Source organism: Stigmatopora argus, chromosome 2 (assembly GCF_051989625.1).
Source record: "Stigmatopora argus isolate UIUO_Sarg chromosome 2, RoL_Sarg_1.0, whole genome shotgun sequence".
Classification (NCBI taxonomy): Eukaryota; Metazoa; Chordata; class Actinopteri; order Syngnathiformes; family Syngnathidae; genus Stigmatopora; species Stigmatopora argus.
Genome location: NC_135388.1, coordinates 13,642,007 through 13,657,180, shown reverse-complemented (window position 1 = coordinate 13,657,180; position 15,174 = coordinate 13,642,007). Strand labels below are relative to the sequence as shown.

The window sequence follows — 15,174 nt, the reverse complement described above, 5'->3', positions numbered from 1 at the left end:
GATGACTGAAAAATTATCCCACACTGACAATAATTATGTACAGAACAATACTACAGGACATAAGTGAACCAATGCGCCTCGACCAATAAAGTCAAAATTTGTGAAATTAATACTACGTTTATTATTAATATTTTTGTATGACAATAAGTGAAGGTATAATAAATATATTGAGCTTTGTACATTTAATCTTGCAAAAGGTGGCTAAAACAATAAAAACAAAAAACAAAGGCTCAACTACCGATGTTTGATGAATTTTTAGTCCACTTTTCAAAACTAACAGCTTCAACGCTCCACGAAACAAAATTTGAAAATCCTTAGAAAAGTGACTCTACCTTTCAGCAAATACTTACCATATCTTTTCATGCTAAAACACTACATAGACGACACCTTTTTTTACACGACAGGCAACCAGTTAACATTTTTATACAACAGTGTAAATACTCTTCCCTCAAAATAACTCATCATACAGCCATTATAGTCTAAACTGCTTGAAACTAAACAGTTCAAATTTACCAAAATCAGTCGAATTAGTCATATCTTTTTTCCCTGACCCTCAGAGAGACTTTTGCCATAGGCGATGGCAACTGATGAATACATGAAACTATGGAACTTTTCACCACCTATGTCCTCATTTACTTTGAAATGCATCTTAAACAGCTGCATTGTATTGATGCCACCAACTTCAAAGTAAGACACATTGTTCTTCTGTAATATTCATGCACTTTTCTTTTCTGGAGTGCCCCTGAGGAAGAATGCAGGGCTGGTAGTGCAGCGGTAGCACAGAACCTGTGGCACCAAAGCATACAGGACATTAACCAGCAAGAAGACTGGTTGGCTATCAGCAGGAACTCTGTAAGAGAATGGTGTCCGGGTGTGAAGAGAGGCCCCAATATGTGAGAACTGTGCCTGAAGAAAAAGAGAGTGAGGAATAAAATTTGATCTGCACATTAAAAATACCTCCCAAAAAAATATGGGCTATGAACTAGTCCGGATGTGTCTAAAATTGGGACGTAAAATTAAACAACACGGAATATTACATGAACACTATTTACTATTATATGTTTCTCAAATTAATTAATATTCATTGCCCAATGTGAAAATAAGACGTTAGGCTGGCAGCATAATAGATATAATACTAAGGGTTATTTATTTATGAAGGTTTATATATGTAGTGACAACACCTGTTTTTATTATGTTTAGAGGAACAAAATACATCGTTTATTTGATGTGTGGTGTTTATTTGCGTTATTTTTTTTCAAGTGGACGACGTACCTGGGGCAATGTATCCATCCATTAATATATTGTGTATAAAAAGACTCACACTGATTGATCACTACCACCCCTCCCATTCAAAATGAATGGGCATTTAATTGGCAGGCAATTACTTAATGTTAGTCATTTTGAGAGCCAAGTATTATTTATGGTGGTACTTAGTTGAAAATAAAAAATAAGAAGAAAATAAAAAACACCAATGGAGCTTAGCAAGTCCTAAATATTTTTATACAGAGTGATGATCAAGATCTAAACATTTGATTAATACTTAATAAGTAAAACAATTTCTTTAAATCATTGTTTCTTTAGAGATTGAGGGGGCATGGTCGCCAGCCGGTAGGGCTGGAGCAGCCCTATTTTTAGATCTGGTCAACAGCTGACATTTGTCTGAATACCACCAATAGCGGCATTCCTCCTGGTCTGAAGTCAGCTTCCGTCCTCACCCCACCACTGAGTGATGTGTCAGCCTGCAACTCTGACAACAGCTGCTTTGTTCTGTTTGGATTTCACTGTCTCACTCCGTGCATTGGCCAACTTTTTGGTTTGTTTTCATAGCAAAAACCATATCACGTTGTTAACATTGGCTTCTAAGGCCCAAAGCCTCTCACTCAAGCGCAGATTCATTAACCTTTCTGTATTTAAATATTTTTAAGATCAACATTTGTGCAGGTAAAAAAATCTATGGAAATGTACCTACTTGTGCTATTGCTCCTGAATGTATAAGCGTCAGGTCCAGCATCCACTCACAACCCGGAACCAACAAGCTGTAGAGAGTCAGAACGTAATACGGTCCGGAGTACAGCATGCTCACCAGCATCTGACAAAAAAAAATCTGAGGAATTATTCCTCCAAAAACAGCTGACAATACTTTGGTAGCGATATGCAGTATTACCATTGAGTGTCCAAAAACGTCTTTTTTTCTACTATTAAAACTTTTCCATTCTCAAACTGGGATGTCAGTGGTTTTTGCGACAGCCAGTATTCAAAACTTCCATTGTGCACTCACGTGTATTTTAGGGTAGGCTGATGGGTCTTTCATGTATGGCTCATAATGCTGTACGTAGTGTTGACACAGTGTGTTGGAACAATCCAGAGCAATCTGAAAGATCAACTATGAGAATAATGGAAAGATACCTGCAGTTTTATCCTTCAGATATATTTGCTTTTCTTACCAGACCTCTAAAGACACAGAAAGTTATTGCTAGGATGAGGTAGATAGTAAAACACAAGTCCAAAGGTCTATGGAACAAAGGCATTTTTTGAGCCTCCTGGATGTTCTAAAGGAGACAGAAACAGAGATTCCTTAAATGGCTTGTGATTACACAGGAAAGTCCGTTTTCTCACTGACAGATAAAGAAAAAAATCTGAAATTAACTACAGTATGTACACTAAATCTTGATGCATTGTAATGGTTAGTCTGTATGCTAATGCATATTTTGCGTTTGATAATACATTTAACTTACTGTCAATTCAACGATCTGTGTGGAAGGTTGGCTGACAATACGGAAGCAGGCCCAAACAGACACTGAGATGTAGAGCAAGTGAAGAAAGAAGAGAGGCCCCATTTCTGTACCATATTTCCCTGGAAAAAGATTACTTCACATTTTCATCAGAATTTGTAAATGACAAGTAGAAATGCAGAGGGCAAAATGTGACTGTAAATCTCAATAGTGAAGAACAACATTGATGGCCTGATAGCACAATTACCTGAATCAAAGGGAATTTGACAGTGTGTGGCTTGGAAAAGTAAAATAAAAATATTTATTATTTTTCAGGTACTCACCAACAGCATTCCCAAGAAGGTAAATTATGGAACACATGACAAAAGACCCCACCCAGTAAAGTCCAATAGCTCTAAAGTTGTCCCTGAAAAGCACACAGCAATCTTTGCCATTATCATTACAAGTACTCTTACACATATCTCGACTCATCTTTAATAAATAAGCTTGTAGACACTGCAAGCACTCACCCCCAAGTAATTGCAGCGATCATGAGCAGATACATGAGGTAATGCACACAGCCATCCCAATAGGACATCATGTGCCCATGTGCTGTGTTAATGTGTGGATCTGCCTGTAAAATTTGGCAATGGGTAAAAATCATGGACTCAAGCATTTCAAGGGGATCCACCAAACTTGCCTCTTTCAGGTAAAATGTTACAAATCCATCAATGATGTTGTCCTGCTCCAGCCCAATGATTAAGTTGACCACACTGAAGAACGCATGGACCGCATACACTGAACAAATACACACTGACTTAAGATACGTACAAAAGCACACGTGTACTTAAGATGCACTTACATTTTTGAAACATAATCTCTACAAAACATTAAGTCAGTCAACCCAGAAATGGAGGACAATCTGGGACATGTTTTTTTGCAGAAATTATTTCCCATAATGTTAGCCCTCAAAAAAATCTAATTTAATTTATTTTATCTGTTGTATTTCCCTGTTATGGGTTATGTTAATCATCAAGATGGTAGTATAAGAGAAGCTCACTGCTTTATTGCTCAACAACTGATTGCCCAACTGATGTTCTTTAGCAATATATCCTCATTTTTATTAATGTCTTAGCAAGATACGATAGATAAAATTCTGTCTATTTCATAAATACTATGACATTTATGTAAAAATAATGGAAGTCGTGTTGAGGTCAATTAGAGTCCGCAGTATTTAAAAAAAAAATTACGCCCTGAGGTAAAAGTGGAAGAAGTAGGAAACCACAAGCGGTAACACGACGGTTAGAAACAACACATGGGTGGGTGTCAGATGGGCCATTCTGCTGAAAATCTGGTTTAATGCATTAGAAAGCAGGGAGAAGTGTTTTGTTTCTTTTTGCAGATGCAAAATCATTGAATCCTCAATCGAGGAAGACAGAGAGAGGTAATGTTTCTCATATTTTGAAATGAGTAATATTTGACAACATCCTTCAACATGCCCAATAAGCATAAAAACGTGTACCTACCATAGAATAAAGAGTCTAAGGGAGCTTTTCTTTTGAGTATAAAACGGGCCGAAATAACCAGAAAGATGAGAGTTGCACATCCAGCAAAGAAGAAGACTTCAGCACTATAATGGCAACAATTTCAATTGGATTATACACATGGTTAAAAAGGAAGTTTCACCTTGTGCAAAGAAAAAATCCTGGAATGAAATGTCGAGTTACATACAGTCCACCCACCTGTTGTTGTAGACCACAGAGTTGAACAAATAGCAGATGGGAATAGACGTTAAAGAGAGCAAGAACACACCAGTCCCTGCAGACACACTCATTGCTGATCTTAAATAATGCTGGTGCTAAAAAAAAAATCATTTATCCATATCATCCATTTTAATGTATGAATGGCAACAGTATTGACTCTAACATAATTTACAAATAAATGACAAAGCTCATGTGCTGCTCCCACATGCTTTCTTAGTTGCAGTGGTAGAGCAGACTTGAAGTGGGTTGCTCTAGCCAGCCAGCCTACCGCCCCCCTACACCCCCACACCCCCATACACTGTTATTATCCTATTATTGGCCCGCTCATTTTGAATTAGAATTCAGATCTTCCCACATAGTCTACAAGTGAATTAATATCACACAGTACTTTAGAATGTTACTGGGGGCTCTAACAAGAATGAATTTCAATTTTATTCATTCTATTTCATTCATTTAGCTTTTATTAAATTTGTATTAATTCATGATCTATTAACAAATTGATATTTACAGTGATATAAAAACATAACGAAAAAGTACTATAGTAATAGTTCATATTTACAACTATAATATAGTATATTGATCATTGTTAATATCTACATTTTTTCATGACAAAAAAAACACTAAAAGGTTAAAGTAAAATTTTGAATATAGTTTTCCACCGTGGTGACCACTGTCCACGAAAGGGTTAAATATTATCCTTAGATGCAACAGCAAATGTAATGTTTTATTCGTATATTTATAAATGTCTTAAAATATACAAAGCAAAAATATGTGTAGACAAAATAGCCATTGGCGCTAACATCAAAACAATAAAATCAATAAAAAATAGAATAAATATATATTTCATTGATATATGAATTATTTAATGAGTTGTTTTATTAAAACAGCCTCAAGAATTGGTAACTTCAATAGAATCGCGCCATTACAAAAACATTTGATGAAAAAAATAACACGAAACGCGTACATATAAACAAGGCTTAATACTTCCTTGCTCAAAATCATGAAAAGGAGAAAAAACATTTTTGGCCGTTTTTTGTCAGCTGCGTGTCTTTCAATAAAGTTGAGTTAGACGCCGTCTAGCGCCTGCGTCATTTCTTGTTCGCAAGCTAGCTAACCTTAGTTAGCAGGTGGCTGCATATCAAAGCGCAATGGCCACCACGTAACCCAATAAATAAAGACATTTCTGAATTTGCAACAACTGCTCGACCATGGCAACCGGTGGCGGCGGCAGTGCTTCGGCGTCCAACCACGAGTCCATGTCGACTCCGAATGGAGCTCCGGTGGGGCTCTCCAACGCGCTCGGCCTGGCCGCCCCCTTGCCCGTGTTCGCCGGCGTTTACAACTGGCAGGCGACCAAGCGCTCCCTGAAGGAGCGCTTCGCTTACCTCTTCAACAACGAACTGCTTAGCGACGTCAGGTTTGTGGTGGGCAGCGGCCTAGAGACCCAGAGGATACCGGCCCATAAATTCGTCTTGGCCGCCGGCAGTGCCGTGTTTGATGCTATGTTCAACGGGGTGATGGCGACCATCTCCACCGAAATCGAGCTGCCCGACGCAGAACCGGCGGCCTTCCTCTCTTTGCTCAGGTGGGTACAGACAGGACACAGGTAGGGCGAGTTAAGGGGCGTTCCATTCACTCTTAGTGGGGACCCAAAAAATGTCCAAGAGGAAGGCAACTATCACGAACACAGTTGTAAACATTACTATTATGAAAAGAAACCACCCTAAATTATTCCAGAATCTTTGGGAACCATGAAAAAAGTTCCAAGACTGATCCATTTGAGAGTTGAGTTGTCAAGAGTAAATGGACTATTCATTCGTTTTCTGAACTGCTTATCTTCACAAGGGTCGCAGGGGGTGCTGGAGCCTATCCCAGCTAACTACGGGCACCAGGTGGGGACACCCTGAATCGGTAGCCAGCCAATCACAGGGCACAGGGAGACAAAGGACAACCATTTACGCTCACACTCATACTTAGGGGCAATTTAAAGTGTTCAACTCGCCTACCCTGCATCTTTTTGGGATGTTGGAGTAAACCCATCCAATCCCGGTGCGAACATGGAAACTTCACACAGTGAGGAGCCACCTGGGATCGAACCCTCGACCCCGCTAACAAATAAACTAAGACTACTGAAATATTTTATCTGGAAAAGATAATTGATTGCACTCGTTTTGATAATCAGCCTATCTTAGTTTATTGATATGATGTGACACATTCTGCTCAAACACAACATAGAAATTGTATTAGTTTTTTTTAATCCAGCTAACATTTGTGTGTGTGTTGCACCCCTTTAAATTGTTATAGTTGGTGACGTTGCACTACAGGGTACCAGAAATTTGTTCCCATCGGTTTAATTTGATTTTGCTGATACTAATGGTAGTGGGGGATATTTTTGCATTTTTTTCCCTTGTTATTAAAATATTTCATTCGTTTACTACGTCAACTAGGATAGGAACTAGTAACATCATTGCCTGCCATTGAAGGCTATAGAGGTCCAATCAAATTTGAACTGGCAGCGAATGAAGTTGAACCGCAATCACGTCGTTTACACCCACAGGATCGGCGAGGTCGCAAGTTGTTCACGAGCTTTCAAAGGGAAAGGTCATCTCGCTACAAACTGTTGGTCCGGCTGACAATGGCATTAATGTGCGTGTGATGAGATGAAAATAGAGTTATGGAAATGATGTCATTGACCAGCTTCGTGTTTAAGGCTTGTGTTTCCACTTTGTAATCAATGGTTTCTCGTGCTCCCCTGTTAAAAAACACCTGTGCTTATTCCAACTTGCCCTTGATTCGCTCCCAAAGACGTGCAAGTGTCCCGCAAATAGCTAAGTGCGACTCGCCATGTTTTGTTGCAGCTTTGATTAGGAGAGGCTCTCTTTATTCTTCTTCACAGGTTCCTGTATTCAGATGATGTTCACATCGGCCCGGGCAGCGTGATGGCCACTCTCAACACGGCAAAGAAATACGCCGTCCCCGCTCTGGCCACGCACTGCGTGGAGTTTGTCAGCAAGCACCTTAAAGCGGAGAACGCATTCATGCTCCTCATGCAGGTTCAAGCTTTTACAACGTACTTGACTTTATTTGCAGATGATGAAAGGCAGGGTCGTGATAACCCAGTTTTGAGTCATCTGAAACATCCTTCATCAGCATATGCATAATATGACGCTCTTGCGTTGACAGGCAAAGCTATTCGATGACCCTCAGATAGCAAGTCTCTGTTTGGACACGATCGATAAAAGCACGGCGGAGGCAGTCAATGCAGAGGCCTTCACTGATATCGACCTCGGTAAGCGAACCGTCCAACGAAATTCACTTGCTCGCCCTGGGTTGAGTTGATGATCATTTTGTGTGCCTTAGACACTCTGTGTACAATCCTGGAACGAGACACACTAAGCATCAGGGAGAACCGGCTTTTCGGGGCCGTGGTACGTTGGGCTGAAGCCGAATGTAGCCGACAACTGCTTCCGGCGACCTCAGAGAACAAACAGAGGGTGCTCGGGAAAGCGCTTCCGCTCATTCGCTTCCCACTCATGAGTGTTGAGAAGTTTCCCCTAGGTAAGTGCAGACCTTAACAGTGGCAATTTATGGGGGCCTCATGATACGATACAATTTGCTATCTGAGGCTCAGTCTGATGATGATGGTTTACAAAAACTTGATGAAGTAAACCGTAAAACTAAACACACAACAAAAAAATTACACGTATGGAATGTTTTTGAATGCCCGTTGGCATAATGCCTATCAACAATAGTTTAATAAATGAATAAATAAATAATAATAATAATCGGACGTAGGCTTTGTCATCATCATTGACTCGACAAAAGCCTAATTGTCATCATACCCAGCTGCGTATGACGAAATTGGTAGTGCTTCTCCATAAGGTGCGCTTTCCCGGCAAAAGGCCCAAATAAATGATAATTTCAGACTCGTTGGCATTCTGCCGTGATGGATACATCGCATCAGCCCCCGAGCGGATCACTTACCTCTCACTGTCTCCTCACTTACCTTCAGTCAGCCAGTAGGAGGCAGATCACCGCCCAATGTCTTTTCATGTTACCTCACCCCGAAATTATTACACAGAAGGGATTGTGTGTCGTGCTACCGCAAGTTTAGAGTCCTGATGGATGTGGGGGGAAAAACTGTCCTCAAGCCTATTTAAATAAAATGAATTCATTACAAAAAGAGGTTCATTTACACCTATATATCAAGATATTGTCACATTCATACCAGCACCCTTCTGCAAGAATCAACTGATTCATATGAAATTCTTTATAGGAACCTGGAAAAGAAGAGCTTGTAAATCCTTTTCCATACTTTACAGCGAATCCCAAACCACGAGCCAACAACGTGGACCGGCCCCGCTGTTGCCTCCGCGGAGAAGAATGCAGCGTTAATAGGTTTCAGCACGTGGAGAGTCGATGGGGCTACAGCGGCACCAGCGACAGAATCAGGTTCAACGTCAGTCGACGAATATCCATCGTGGGCTTCGGTCTCTATGGCTCCATCCACGGACACACGGAATACCAGGTCAACATACAGGTAACGGCTGCCCATCTTTCGACTGCGTGATGTCATCGACAATGTGACGCTTCTCTCAGTCCGAAGGCTTTCAGTTTTTTTACGAGCTCAAGAAATTTCAGTATGAAACATATGCATGACATAGTGTTCCGAGTCACAGTGGAACGCTTCACCTTTCATAAACAGAACTATTCCACTTATCTAAGAGGCCCGCTGACAAAAGGTCAATCGCATGCTTGCTCAGTGAGTTACTGCTCATTAAATTTCATGTTGCTTTACATACGTTGTCGCCTTTTACAGCTTTAGTTTGGAAATAGTTTCAACCAGAATCCGATATTTATTGTAGTGCACTCCATTTTGGCTTGGTTGGACAATTGTGGCACCCAGTGAGTTAACAGCATACCTGTCAATTTATACGTTTTTCCCCATTGTACATGTTTTTTTTATCATTTCAAATTGTGTACACCTTATAACAACTTTTGTACTGGGGAAAAACATTTTCAAAAAAGTATGTTTTTTGTGAAACCAATCTCGTCTTCCCCATTTCCACTGTAATCCGGATCGTCTCGGTCACTAGTAGCAGACCAGTGTTTAGTTAAAAGTGTGGTCACCGAACAAATTAGTCATTTTTTTACCTTTTGGGGAGGACGTAAATTATAGATTTTTAGTATACAACGGAGGGCTCGGACTTTTCTTTGAGTCGACTTGTGTGTTTTTCTAGATATTGGAGAGCGACAAAAACCTCACCGTGGGACAGAACGACACGGGTTTCAGTTGTGACGGCACTTCCAACACTTTCCGAGTCATGTTCACCGAGCCTGTGGAAATCTTACCCAACGTCAGCTATACAGCATGTGCCACTTTAAAGGTGAGACTGCTTCTAAAACCTCCGCTCTCAATGAGCAAACTACTGCCATGTGGAGTCTCCAAGTTTGCTCGTTTCCTATTCAGGGACCTGACTCCCACTACGGCACAAAGGGGTTGAAGAAGGTCACACAGGAGTCGGCCACAGGGACTAAGACAACCTTTGTCTTTTTCAAATCCCCCGGTAACAATAACGGTACCTCCGTGGAGGACGGTCAGATACCAGAGATCATATACTATGCCTAAAATGACTTGGTGTCGCGGTTGTTTTGTTTACCGGGTCAATCCCAGGAATTGAACACTGAGTGGCAGCCCTTCTAGACGCGAAATGCACAGACATGAGGATTGTTGCGAGCAGCAGTTATTGGGGGGAAAACACATTTGTGTTCCAGTTGTATTTAATGTACATATATGTACATTGAAGCGAAGTAAAATATCCTCCATTGGGGCAATAAAGAGTTGCTCGGAGGGAAACAATGGAATGTTCCCCCCCACCCCGCAAGCGGCTAGTAATCTTTTGAGTGCCGCATGACTCGAACCGACGACGCTCCAATATCAAGTCTGTGAGGTAAGCCATTTGAGCATTTATTCAATCTTTCTTGATATTCTAGTATGATTTCAATCAGTGTAGTTTTACTACAGTAGTAACAAATAGTCCTGCCACTATATAAACATGTCATACAGTCGTGTGAGGGGAATGGATACAATAAGGACGGAGCTTGTACTAGTTCATGAAACCTAACAAATTGGACTGGGAGAGATGGCAGTTGCTAGCCTCTTCAGTCCATATGGATTGGACGTCGGTCGCTGTCAATGGCAGCCAATGAGTTAAGCAATTAATGTGCACATGGTGTTTTTTTTTTTTGCTAAAGCAAACGCTTTAGGGTCTTATGGGTCCAGTTTAATGCAAATGTTCTTTGTAATTTGTTTTTTAAGCATATGCACATCACAGTCAGATGCAATGTGTCTAATGTCACGTTGTCATTGTTAGCTGCTGTATTTCGTTTGCTTGGCACTTTGTTTGAAATTAAAAGATTTGGTTTTACAGACTTGAAACATTTTATGTCCAAACGAGGTTGCTCTTGGGCACATTTTTCATGCTGCCAAGTTTCGTTATCAATACCAAAACTTCAAAAATAAACATACCTTGTTAAATGTAGTAAATTGCAATTTGAGACCAAACTTTCTTAGTAAAAGGTCTATGTCCTTTTATTAATTTTCCCCATCTGTCATATTTTCTTAAACTATTAAATCAGCTATTCAGAGAAACTTCCTGAAGATGAAACCTGAAATGCATAATATATTGCTCTATCCAAGCTTCAATGTTACACTAAAATATTCATTTTTAATGAGTGGCATTCAACTCTTCTGATCAGTTCAGCTTGGAACCCTATCCGATGTAACGAGCAGAATGTCCTGAGTGTGAAATTCACTTTTTTCCAGCCCACTTGACAGCAACATCAACATGCAGACACGTTGCATGTGTCCAGCTGGTCGAGTTATGCAATCTGTATATTTTAATGATGTAAAACTGACTGCTAATTAAGTATAATACATGAACATACTGTACATATAAAAAGATCTGGGATTAGCAGCAAGAGTGGCCCAAGTTTACTTGAAGTCATTGTCAAAGGTCAATAGCGCTATAAAAAATTGTCCTTGGCTTCTTTAGCCCAGGTGATGTGCTTTCGCATTTTTGCATCAAAAACTTTCAATCGAAATTTATCTGACAACAAAACAACTTTCCGCTTTGCCGCTGTCCACTTTAAATGACCCCTAAGCCAGAGAAAATGCCGGCACTTCTGACTCCCATTGAAAAATGGCTAAATTACCTTTAGGCACACACATTGTTCCAAATTTTCTGACTTGTAGCCAATGGACCTAATTATAGTGGGAATTTATCTCTAGCCCGACCTTTTGAGATTTCGTGACACCATGTAATTTAAAATCAACTCATTTACCCATTAAAATTATACATTTTCTTGATTAAATGTTGATCTGTCATCTTCAACCATGGTCTAGTTTGAATACAATCTTGAATTCTGACTTCCATTGCATTCAGTTTTTATTCACAATTTGGACAGCGCCCCGTCCTTGTAGAAAATTCGGTAGAACAATAACCAAATTAAAATGACAATAACATCCACTACTTTTTAAGATGTACAAGTACACAGCGATATTTTCAAATAATTTCTGTTCTTTTAGTACTACTTCAACGGAATTGTAGTGAACACAGCACGTGACAAATCACATTTAAAAAGTGTGTTGTTGATAGGTTTGCTGGATAAAACAAAAACTACAGGAAGGGTTTATTTAAAAATATAATCGGAATTAATTTTTCCCCCCCATTTCGGAATGACCCACTTCTTGCGCGTATTCTGCATGTCCCCGCGAGAACTACTAATCATACTAACAAGCAGAGAGTACTGTCTTTACACGGGTGACCTGAGCATCCGCGTGATTAACTGAGTGCAATTGGATGAGCAAGGAAATAAAAAGCATGTTCTCAAGACCGTGACTACGTCCTCACGACTGCTCTCACTTGTTTTCACCACTAAGCTCATTTTACTTTATTTCAGTCGAAAGAACAGAGCAGAACTACTTTCCGCATTCACACGTCGCATGCTGCGTGTACTCTGGCCTGGGCCAACTTTAACCCCCTCCCTGCGCTTTCCGACACCAGATGTAGGTCGCAGAGTGCTGCAGGGGCTGTGGGATGTGCGTTTGCATGTGTGACTTTAGACATGGGTTGGGGTTGAGAGAGCAATGATTGTAGTCTCCAGCAAGGACATGGCCCCCAGCACACTGTCTCCATGGCTGTCACTTTGCATCATCCCAAACGGGCCGCACAAAGCCTGACAGGCTGCCAGACGGGCCGAGGGGACCGTCACGGCTCCTTTGGCTACCTCGACTCTTTTTCCTCACGGTGCGCTCGCACCTCACGTAATGCATTAACAGCGTACTAATTAAAATGTAATAGCCATCGAGTGGGGTCACAAGTACATTTTTGACAAGTTGAAAGGTGGGTCGCAGCATCCGAGATGTGAAATGCAAAATAGGCAGGGCTTGATGGTAAGACAGGCTATGAATAATAGTATCGTTTATGTTGTGTTTTATTATTTTATTAGGAAAAATTGGGGATTTGGGGAAATGTCGATAGCAAGAAAGCATCTTACTATGCTGAAATGGAATTTTTCTGTGAAAATCTCAAGTATTCACCTCTGTGAGCCTCTCACACTGTCAGACACTTTTAAAAATAATACATTATTTAAACATTTCTTTTAAACACAATGCATGTTACTGTGTTTATGGAAGCAAAATCCTTTTATTAATGGATAGGACGAAATGGAGACTACACGATTGTAAAACAGATGCAAGCATAGTGACAACCTTGCACGACGACACACATGAATCAGTCCAGGTGAATTCTTGTCATACACTGAATTTGTGTAAGCGTTCCTAAAATTCACTAGATGTCGTAAACAAATATTGGTAGAAAGAAAGGAAAGTCCTACACCCACAAAAAAAATCCACACAATAACGATTAGTATCTGTCACTACGAGGTCTATCGTAGTGTGAATAGCTTTCCTGATAGGAGTTGGACTGAAACCTACGATCATGCCCCCTGGGCCGATTTCTGTCTTGTTGCTGCCTGTGATGCTCTCCTCTATCAGAGCGGTCTCCACCCCATCCTCGGGCTCCGCCCCAGCCGCGACCTCCTTGACGGTCCTGGTATCTACGGGGTGGCAAAGTCATGAACAACGGGTTTCTAAACATTAAATTGTGGTTATAAAATTAGATATTTCCATAAAATGGCGGGTCCAGTGGCTCGCCTATTTATTGGAACAACTCGTGGCTGGAATGAAAACTACAGGTAGTGCGTGATACATTCTACACTTTTGATTCCCGCCAAAGGCAGATTTCCGAGACTTAATGAACAAAGATGAACGCTACCTTCTGTCTCTTCCTCGGTGGCTTCCTCCCCCGCGACCTCCCCATTCCTCTACAATTGGAGGAGGATCGGCTGGTCTGTTCACATACTCTTGGTACTCTTGGTCCTCTGATGAAAATCTATGCGCGAACATTTCCTCGTAATTTGGTTGTTTTTCTGTAGTTTCGCTCATTCTGGAAAGAACAAGATTATGGTTAACATGAGGTAAACCCTAACTCCTAACCATGCAACCAGGGAAGAGCAATTTACAGTTTGATAATCTAAAAAAATGAAGTGATGGAGAATCAGTTGAAAAATAAAATAAACGGATTTTTTTTTTTTGCAGACCCTGTTTGATTACTCGTATTTCGATGAATATCATGCGGGGATTTATGACTAAATCGAGGTGAGATTTAAGAAATTCCAATGACTTTGCACATTTCCATCCCAGTGATCAATAATAGGATTCCTATCAGTAAACTAACCTTCATTGCTATATTTTAATCACATCTTCATGCAACGCAGCGCGATATAAAATTGAAGCAAATTAAGACTTATCAGTTGAAATTCAATGCCTTTTGATCAAGATGACATTCTGAAATTTCATAATCCAATAGAACCCTGCAATGAGGCAAAACTGCAAGAGTTGACATCTGTGCACTAAGATTTTAGAATGTCAACAACGTACGTAGTAAAGCAAAGCCTATAGTATTTGTGAATATGGAGTGTCTCAAATCGTCCAAGTACTGTGAATAAATCAATAAACCTCAGGAACCCGTATACATTAAAACGAGACACGACGAGATGCCACTTCGACTCAGTCAGAAATGTAAATATAAAAGCAGTAGTAATACATAAATGGGTCATTTTGGAAACAAACCTGTCCATATGAAAACACACAATAGATTTTTCGGTGCAAAGTTGAGTCCAGAAATGTAAAGGTGTACTACGATGGAAATGTTCCCCTGGAAACAACTAAGAAAACAACAACGGTACTACGTTGAAAAATTTCCCCCTAGAAACAACAAAAGTACACCAACAGTTCCGGAAGAAAGGGCTTTTCCTTGATTGACAGCGATAGCCTGCCCTTTGGGAGAAGAATAAAATTAAAAAAATAATAAAAGTAACGAAACACACGTGGTGATTAATGTCCATGGGTGGTACGTGTATTCACTGCAGAATTTTATATTTATATATAATAGTTCGTTAATTTGGTGGCGATACTTAAACCCCATGTAAGTATTTATCGCGTTGAAAATGGAAAATAATTGCTTGACGAAGTACAAACCTATTACGATATAAATTGAAATCTTTTTGGGTTTTTTAATTTTTTTAAATGTGAAATTCAACCATTAAAACAACAGACCGAGAATATCTTCTACAGT

General features: G+C 40.1%; 2 protein-coding genes across 3 annotated transcripts; one reads left to right on the top strand and one right to left on the bottom strand.

Annotated features, from left to right (window-relative positions):
• Positions 1-171: 171 nt before the first annotated feature.
• Positions 172-4,673, bottom strand: LOC144093118 (transmembrane 6 superfamily member 1-like). Of its 2 annotated transcripts, XM_077626442.1 has the most exons (10): positions 4,454-4,673; positions 4,238-4,341; positions 3,408-3,509; positions 3,242-3,341; positions 3,056-3,138; positions 2,736-2,854; positions 2,445-2,549; positions 2,279-2,371; positions 1,970-2,089; positions 172-906 (listed from the first exon to the last, which is right to left on the bottom strand). In XM_077626442.1, exons 1-10 carry the CDS (start codon positions 4,543-4,545, stop codon positions 715-717), a joined length of 1,110 nt encoding a protein of 369 aa, XP_077482568.1. In that variant the 5' UTR covers positions 4,546-4,673; the 3' UTR covers positions 172-714. The 2 variants fall into 2 exon arrangements, with proteins under 2 accessions (XP_077482568.1, XP_077482559.1); XM_077626433.1 differs by having other exon boundaries at positions 3,242-3,509.
• Positions 4,674-5,511: 838 nt separating this feature from the next.
• On the top strand, positions 5,512-10,902 carry LOC144067931 (BTB/POZ domain-containing protein 1-like). The gene is made up of 7 exons (XM_077592021.1): positions 5,512-6,059; positions 7,371-7,527; positions 7,658-7,763; positions 7,835-8,032; positions 8,797-9,014; positions 9,715-9,861; positions 9,945-10,902. Exons 1-7 carry the CDS (start codon positions 5,683-5,685, stop codon positions 10,101-10,103), a joined length of 1,362 nt encoding a protein of 453 aa, XP_077448147.1. The 5' UTR covers positions 5,512-5,682; the 3' UTR covers positions 10,104-10,902.
• Positions 10,903-15,174: the final 4,272 nt, after the last annotated feature.

What these genes read in the sequence shown, in the direction of transcription:
- LOC144093118 (XM_077626433.1), bottom strand. Translation starts at nt 4,545, where the DNA reads ATGAGTGTGTCTGCAGGGACTGGTGTGTTCTTGCTCTCTTTAACGTCT. An exon ending in CCTTCTTGGGAATGCTGTTG is followed by an intron (nt 2,855 to 3,055) that starts GTGAGTACCTGA and finishes ATCTTTTTCCAG; the next exon opens with GGAAATATGGTACAGAAATG. An exon ending in CACAGATCGTTGAATTGACA is followed by an intron (nt 2,550 to 2,735) that starts GTAAGTTAAATG and finishes TGTCTCCTTTAG; the next exon opens with AACATCCAGGAGGCTCAAAA.
- LOC144067931 (XM_077592021.1), top strand. Translation starts at nt 5,683, where the DNA reads ATGGCAACCGGTGGCGGCGGCAGTGCTTCGGCGTCCAACCACGAGTCC. An exon ending in CATTCATGCTCCTCATGCAG is followed by an intron (nt 7,528 to 7,657) that starts GTTCAAGCTTTT and finishes TTGCGTTGACAG; the next exon opens with GCAAAGCTATTCGATGACCC. An exon ending in TGTTGAGAAGTTTCCCCTAG is followed by an intron (nt 8,033 to 8,796) that starts GTAAGTGCAGAC and finishes CATACTTTACAG; the next exon opens with CGAATCCCAAACCACGAGCC.